This window comes from Haliaeetus leucocephalus, unplaced genomic scaffold (genome assembly GCF_000737465.1).
Source record: "Haliaeetus leucocephalus isolate CR32 unplaced genomic scaffold, Haliaeetus_leucocephalus-4.0 Scaffold76, whole genome shotgun sequence".
Lineage (NCBI taxonomy): Eukaryota > Metazoa > Chordata > Aves > Accipitriformes > Accipitridae > Haliaeetus > Haliaeetus leucocephalus.
Window position 1 is genome coordinate 2,926,221 of NW_010972512.1, and position 8,222 is coordinate 2,934,442.

Below are 8,222 nucleotides of genomic sequence, written 5' to 3' on the forward strand. Positions count from 1 at the left end.
CCAGAAATTAAACTGCTTATATGCTATGACCCACTTTCAAAACTTGCTGGGGGTACTACTGAACACTCAGACCTCTTCAGTCCTTTCAGCAGTTTGGCGGGGCAGCAGACATTCAGAAAAGCCTGTGTACAAGTCACTCCTGTGTCCTAGGCTGAAGATAGTGATGTTGCTTAAGAAATTACCTTACCAAAAATGCATACAAACCCAAAGAACTACAAAACCTGGTCCTGAGTGCTTGATATTACCAAGTGACAGAAAAAAGCCACTGCATGTTCTGTCTTAACCAAAACTGGACAAAAAGCTCTTACACAACTCTTAACAAGTACATCAAAGCTACTACTTGTCATCATGCACTGCTTTACTGCAGCAGTAATTCACTGGGTGCCCTTGCAGAAATAAAAACTTAGAGACAGTCAACCACTGCAGTAAACTAGATGCAAGGATACACAATGTAGAAGAGAAAAGGACAATAGTCTGAGGGGATGGAAAGAAACTACAGCAGTGACCTAAATAACTTTAATTATTGTGTTAAGATCCTGTCATTGAAGGCTATGAAAGTCAACTACAAGATTCTCGTTTTGACCATGTTGCTATTAAGAGAGAGTCATAGAGGATTTCCCGTACTTTACAGAAGAGCTTTAACAACTACTGTTGTTTCAAAAACAATTCTAAGTAGACTATTTTAAAGGGATGATTTGGAAACTACTGAAGTTGCTTTTGTATAGGGGGGGGAGAGAGAGAGAGGGAAAAGCAGTCAGTTGTGCCAAGGCTGTGATTGCACTTCAGATTTTTTCTGCATCAGCTCTGAAACTTACTGATGATAGACAACTGCTAACTACAGATTGAAGAACAAAAGGAAGTTTTAGCTTCAGCAGATCAACAAAGTACTGTTAACAGTTCTTTTTTGTCAAAACTGGGAAGTTGGAAACAAAGTGACTACCGCTTGCCATATTTCGAACCTCAGTCATAAGAGAAATCATGGCTTGCACGCAGTGACCAAATAGCTTGTTCTACACCTACTAGGTCTAGTGCCATTTTGGAGAACGGTACCTGAAGTAATAAGAAGTGTTGACCACTGTGACAATGTTGTTCTTAACCATATTCAATCTCATGTACTTTTTGGCAAATAAAGGCGGCACTTACAATCTTCTACCATAATGCTTCCTCTTGAAAGTATTCCACAATCAAACTTGCTGTCTTCGGTTAATATACTACTCCTTTGCTTACCATACTCATTTTATTCTTGGATTGCTCAAAGATAGCTCTGTTTTCATGCAGATACAGAATCGGGGTTTTTAGGACTTTCAAGTGAAGACTGCTAGAGCCACAATCTCACAGTAACTGCACACCTGCAAAACAGGAAACCCCACACGTTATAATTAAGATCCCATTTCAGAATTACAGATGAGAATTAATAAAGGATGTTTTTCTTGGGTGAAATGGGCAAAACTAGCATTGGGACTTCCATAATTCCAGATGAGTTATATTCTGTTCTTAGAATTCAGCACATACCTGCTGAGAGGAAGCAGAATTCAACACTTAAGTTTTGTAGGCTGGCTGTTCTGTTGGTGTTTCAACATGAAATATCACTAGTTTCCCTAATCTACATTAAGGCTTTCTCTACTTGCCAAATCATCACCACCCTAGTGACTAGTTTCCTGTTTCTCTTCATGTTCTGGAATTAAACATCTTTCATTCACTTGTAATACTTGTACATATTACTTAATAGCTAGGGAAATTAGCATTTTCCAAAATGACACTGCACTAGAAAATAACATAATTGGGAGGACCCTCAAAGTATTTTTCTGAAGACACAATAAATGCTTACCATCAGACCCAATTTCTTGTCTGAAGAAACAAAGATAGAAGTCAGGTGGTAAATCTATCAGCTCATTCCAAATCATTACCCCTTTTCTCCCCTCACCCCATCCCCTTGCTTTCTGAAACAGTCATCACAATAAGAAATCCGGTCTAAATTATGTCTTTCCCGTAAGTACTGTGGAGGGAAACATTAAAATCAGTTGTAAAACATCTCAGGAAATTAAATGAGAAAGCTTGTTTGTTTTAGCAGGAGCTATCCTTAACTGTTGACTTCCCTCTGAAGGCTATTAGCTAGTTTTGGGAAATGAGGTGATTAAAAAAAAAAAAAAAAATCAGTTTTGTATACTGGCACCAATTAAATGACATCCGTTACAGTTATCTTACTAAAGCTTAGGGGAAAAAACCCATGAGGAAAATCAAAGTGGGAAGCACCCAATTTGCAAATTATTGACCTGTATGCTATTCTTGGTTACTAGGTATGCAGGCACTTAATCACATTCTGAAATCAAAATCTTGTTAAAAAAAAAAAATTCAAACCTGCAATCAATGTTATCATGGCATTTGGAGTAGTGCAGCCAGATAACTATTGTACAAGAGCATACAGAGAAGCACAAACAGCAGATGCAAAAGCTCATAGAGGCGCTGGAGGGGAAAGTGCAGGCTGCACATAGAGGGAAGCAGATGCCAACCAAGAGACTGGCAGCACCAGGTTCAAGAAATCCTGCTCCCAGGTATTACTGGGATGGAGATACCTGGAACTCTTCTAATAAGGAATGGACTGAAAGATCTGAGGATGAGAAGAGGAAATCCTTCTCCACCCAGCCAATCAAAACAAAAATACAGAAGGGTGACATAAGATGGACAGTTACTGCCTTATTACACTAACAGCAGGATTTTTTGTGACAGAAACTGGACTAAAGCGTCTCAAATTTCATACTGTTTCTACTTTAAGAGTCACACGCACACTGAAAAGAAAAAGCCACCATATACCACCAGATACTGGTAGATAAGTGCAGTAGGAGCCACAGCACAGGGAAGAACCAGGATTTGTATACAAATAGCTCTTCAATACCGCAGGTCAACAATGTAAGCATAAGAACAAAAGGTACTGCCTTGAAATCCACAACTGGCAGGAGACAAAAGAGTGAAAATTGTAGCAAGTAACTTCACAACAAATGAAGGGCAGCATCCTGCCACAACAGGAGGAAGCAGGTGCTGTAAGTTAATTCAGACACTGCCTAGGTGTCCTGGGTCTGGCTGGGAGGTAGCTACCCATAAGATAATTATTGCTAAAGAAAAAGGAAAAAGCACCACTATACTCATGGGGAATAAAAGTAGTACAGGGGAATCAGACTGAAACAAGTATTGTCAGAATTTGACATTGCCATTAATCTGCTATAGGGAAGGATCTTACAGGGACACAAAAGATCTTGATCATTACTTGTGTGGAACACAAATACTGAATTTTCAAAACCATGGAGTAAATTGAAGACTTAAATCATTGGTGAAGAACTGTAACAGTCAATCCTCCCCTCCCCCCTGATTCTTGTAAATGTGGATAAGAAAGTTGTAAAGCCTAAAGAGCAATAGAAAATAAAGAAAACAGAAAACACTGCTGTCAAAAGACCAGGGAACAGGTTTGGTCCTGTGGTGTTTAAGTTGATGGCAAAATCCTGATGTAGCCTACAATATATCAGTGAGTCAGGACTGGATGAAAACAAACCGGAGGTAAGATCATGTGGGAGTGTTTAATTAGATGGCACATCAAAAGGAGAGGAAAAAGGCTTAGAACTGCAGATTCTGCACAAAAAAAAAAAAAAAGATAAATCTGGGGATTATTACCCATATTATAAATTACAGCAGAGTCCAGTTACTCCAGATTTATGGTAACATCCATAGAAGACATGCAATTTTATTTATCAGAGTACAGCTCACAGAGTTACCAGTTTTGAAATACTTGTTGTGTTCATAGGTAGCCATTTATTTCTTGTCATCTGACCATGTAATTTCATAATCTGTATACACTTTTTTCAGTAACTCTACAGTCACCGAATGATCTGCTTTTCCATAGCCCTGCAAGAAAGAACAAGTGCTTATTAGAGAAATATGTACAGAAAGGAAGTCCACAGAACCATTCAGTTCTTGACAACACAAATTACCTACTTACAATTTGATAATTTACATACAAATCAAATACAGGTTCTAAAAGAGTTATTCTTGCAGTGTCATATTTTATTTTTCTATTGTCCTCTCCAATTTCCCCAACCCAAGTTGTAGAAAAATGAGATGGGGTTAAGCAATCTCAAGTAATAGAGGGTGCATTTTTCACATGATTTCTCCAGCAGGAAGCTTGTTTTAAAATGTTCAGCCACCATATTTATTGAATGTTCTTTTAAGCCACAGCAATTGCACTGACCCACTTTAACATATGAGCATAAAAACACCTGATTTGGCTCGGTGGAAGACAAGGGAGTAAGTCACCACATGTGTGAATATTTGAGTACTATTCTATACACTAAAGAAATCACAAGTCTTCATGTTTTATTTATTTGCAATCTTGCCTTAGTTGGTAATGGCATAATTTTAAATATCTGTCCTCTTCAGCCACTCCAACTCCAAACTAAGGCAAGGTCAGATAACCCATGTGATTTTTAACCCTCATTTAAATCACTGATCACAGTGTTAGAAATTTAAGACAGTTGTCGTAGAAGGTGCCTTTCCATTATTGTCTTATATGACTGGAGTTATTATCTTGATTTATTTCAGAGCTACAAGTAAGTTTTTCCCTGTCAAAAAGCCTTTACTGCACAACAGTTTGATAAAAACCTGTGATTTACAGGTTACTTTTTTCCAGTAATATTTCACATGAAACTTGGAAGACTGAAAAAAGAGCTCAAGATTGCATTATCAAACAAAACATGTACCTTTATTCATCACTGACTCTGCCCCAAAAGTAACAGCTTAAGTAAACCAGCATTTAAACTGCACAGGTTAAAATTATTGATGCATTATAAAATGCAAACTTTAAAAAAATACCAGAGAATATAGTTATATCAGAAATACTGCACGTTTATACTGTCAGTTGTAAAGCAACACACCTACAGATCACTCTTGCCTTGGTAGTCACTTTGAAGACCCCATCCAGCTTTGCAATTAATAGCACAGCATCTACTTCAAAAAAAGCCAATTGCTATTTCTCTGGTTTTCATAAAACACCAAGATAGTTCTGGTTTAGAGTCTGACAACAAATCTCCAGGTAAAGAGAAGCATTAAACCCATGTAATTAATATACTAACTTCTGAACTGCTACTGAGGTCTTCTGAACCTCTCTATCTGAGAGGAGCCCTCATGGTAATAAAACTCTGCTTTTACATGGGGCTCATCTGTAAGCGTCAAGGGACCAAAAGCAGAGAAATAAGGTATTTTCCATAGACATTGTATTACAAAGCAAGAGTTGACCACTGCCTCTAACACTAAATTGGCAGCTGAATTTATATACAGGTGTCAAGCCTCATCTAAAAATGCAGCTATGAGGACCTACAATCACAAGAATTTAGTAGAATAAGCATTATACACTGCCTTTCCACCCCATACAAATCCTAAAGAGTTCTTGTTTTTTTCTTATGATTCCAGGTGGCAAGAGTCATCTTGGAACAAAAGTAGCACTAACATTTAAAAACTCTTAACACATTCAAGGCCCAACCTTCACTGCCTATCTAAGGTAAGCAGATTTGAAGTAACGATCACTTTCTATAAAAAATTAAATTAAATTAATAGAACTATTTTCTTCTTGTCTACGTTAGAAGCCTAGTATCTTTACTCACAGTAATACTACAGAAGTAGCTACGCTTCCTCACAGAGCAACACCAGAAACACACTATAGCATGTTCCCTAAATTCAAGAAATCATTACCACTTATTGAGTCTTTCATAAAGAATCTGAACCTACACAGAACAGTGACAGGTAACAAAAATTCTCTAGTTTCCATATTCTTGGAAGTTACTTTTCTTCCCACAAAATGCATTTATGTGAAACTACATATTCGCCTACTAAAAATTCACCACACCTAAACTGGGTCTACTCTTCTCACCCAACACATACACTGAACAACATTCACAATTTAGCTGGTCACTGCCAACCAACATTTTTATTGGCAAATAAAGATCACACAATAGCTGGATCGAGACCCTGTGGCTACAAATGGGCTATCCCTGCTCTAGCAGTAAGATTAAAAGATTCTGAGTCAAGAGATGCTAACTTCCATTTTCAGTCAGGATTGTAACTTAATGTTGGTATTACTCAGCATTAAGTTATCTATTATTTTTGCTTTGGTGTCCTGCCCTTAAAACTAGTGTTTTTCTAATCTATCTCACAAATGAGCCCGGCAAGTTTTCCAGTGAATGTTTACACTGTGATTCAAATTGCCATAAGCCACCATACTATAAAAATCCCAGAACATCAGTGACAAAAGGATCTGAAGAAATACAAGAGATGCACTTACTGTAGAAAGCCCGAATACCCTAATTTTCTTGTCTTTGCTATTATGATCAATTTTCCCTCCTCCAAGGCACTTGCACTCATATCCCAGCTTTTCCATCTCAGGATTTACTTTTTCAAATATATGATCTGCACAAGGAGAACGGTTAGAGCCATTAGAATACGCACTAGGCACCAAATACTCTAGAACTCTTCTTTTTGGCTACTTTCCGCTCATTTTCCTCCAGTTCCCTTCTTTCATCTGCAAAGGAGGGAGGTCTCTCTTGACAGACATAGAAACTACGCAGCTCTAATTAAGGTTGTCTATTTCAGTTTTTTTACTTAAGTTAACACATCACATTCTCCTAATGAGGTTTATCGGGTTTGGAAATGACATCTGACAGAAATATTGACCCACTTTTCATATTCGCATGAGGCACCTATTAAGGGGGGGTAGAGGGAAGGTGGCGGCAGGGGGTTTCTGAGCTACGCCCACTGACACCAGGGACTCCCCCCTCCGCCTCAGATTCGCTTGGGAACTGGCGGTCACGGCCCACACCTCAGGGACGCTGCCGGGAAGGGGGGGAGGGGGTGGGCCCGCTAACGGTCGCTTCCCCAGCCCTCGCCCCGGCCCGTCACCCACTGTGGAACTCGGCCGCCTTGGTGCCGCGGACGATGTCCCGCCGCTCCTCGCCGCCCGGGCGCTGCAGGCGCACCAAGATGTACTTGAACGTGCCCTCGGGGTCGATCTCTACGTCCCGCACCGCCGCCATGGCGGTACCGCCAGCCCCTGAGGTGACCGCGACGCGCCGCCGCCACCCCCCCCCCCCGCCGTGCTCCGCGGTTGGCGGGAAGGCGGCGCTCGCGCCCGGGGGCGGGGCAGCCGCTGCCGCCCGGCGGGTTCGTCGTGAGGCGAGCGGGTTCCCGGCCCGGGCGGGCCGAGGCCGTGGGGCGACTTCTCCTCACAGGCTGCGAGAGGGCGGACGGTGACAGGCGTGCGGTTACCCCTTCGAGTTGCCGGTCGAGGCCTTAGGGGTGCCCTCGTCCCTGCGCCCCTTCCTTAGCTGCTGTGCCTCCTCTGCCCCGGCTCCCAGAGCGGGGGCCTTGCGGTGGGCAGCCGCCGTCACGGGTCCGTTGCAGGGCAAGGCGTTTATACCGGGGGTGGGGCGGGGGGGAGAGGGTCATAGACAGGGAGAGCTTAACACCCTGAGAATCTGTAGGTTACTCCTGACATATATAAAATAAGAGATACAAGTTTACCTCCTGTTCCCCTTATTTTATGGGTTCCACTTGATGAGTTAGGCAAGCTCCACGCAGATCCATCATGAAGTCACAGATGTCTAGCATGAATAAGATACACCAGCTTATTGAAAATTGAGTCTATAATATTTACTGGAAGAAAAAAGAATTGTTACCTTGTAGTGTTGAAGTGAGAGCATGGTCTTGTATCATATGCTTACTTCAAAAAGAGGGAATATTCACATTTTAAACAAAGATTTTTTTTTAAAGTTCCAGAACATTTCCACAAAGGAGTTGCAACATAGCCACGTCTTTTAAGTGTTATGTTGTGGGTCACTTTTAACTGAGCTGTTCTATTAATACGTACCAATAGTAAATCATTGCTGACATGAATTTCTCCAGCTCTGATATAAAAACAGTGCTTGAATACAGACAGTGTACTATATAAACTAAGATGTAATGCATGAAAAAGTCAGTAAAATAGAAGAGTATGTATCATCTAAATACAGCATTTAAAGATTTTTAACAAGATAAATGTAATATTTTAATTAAAATTTGTTTTGTGATTTATTGCATCATAATTAAAGTTATTTACTAAACTACTTTATTAGCTGTTCTAAATCTTAATAAAAATTTCTAATATTTCATTATTTCAGATACTGTTGTCAGTTACCTTTTTGGGCACA

The 8,222-nt window shown here is 40.4% G+C and overlaps 1 protein-coding gene across 2 annotated transcripts; it reads right to left on the bottom strand.

Annotated features, from left to right (window-relative positions):
• Positions 1-1,103: 1,103 nt before the first annotated feature.
• LOC104840576 (14 kDa phosphohistidine phosphatase-like) lies at positions 1,104-7,105 on the bottom strand. 2 transcript variants are annotated; one of them, XM_010581601.1, is made up of 4 exons: positions 6,941-7,105; positions 6,323-6,447; positions 3,757-3,894; positions 1,104-1,349 (listed from the first exon to the last, which is right to left on the bottom strand). In XM_010581601.1, the coding sequence occupies exons 1-3, from the start codon at positions 7,068-7,070 to the stop codon at positions 3,802-3,804; spliced, it is 348 nt and encodes a 115-aa protein (XP_010579903.1). In that variant the 5' UTR covers positions 7,071-7,105; the 3' UTR covers positions 1,104-1,349; positions 3,757-3,801. The 2 variants fall into 2 exon arrangements, with proteins under 2 accessions (XP_010579903.1, XP_010579896.1); XM_010581594.1 differs by lacking the exon at positions 1,104-1,349 and having other exon boundaries at positions 3,686-3,894.
• Positions 7,106-8,222: the final 1,117 nt, after the last annotated feature.

Coding starts and splice junctions, on each gene's coding strand:
- LOC104840576 (XM_010581601.1), bottom strand. CDS start 7,070: ATGGCGGCGGTGCGGGACGTAGAGATCGACCCCGAGGGCACGTTCAAG. Junction 6,448..6,940: donor CAAGGCGGCCGAGTTCCACA/GTGGGTGACGGG, acceptor CTCCTTGTGCAG/ATCATATATTTGAAAAAGTA. Junction 3,895..6,322: donor GGGTATTCGGGCTTTCTACA/GTAAGTGCATCT, acceptor TCTTTCTTGCAG/GGCTATGGAAAAGCAGATCA.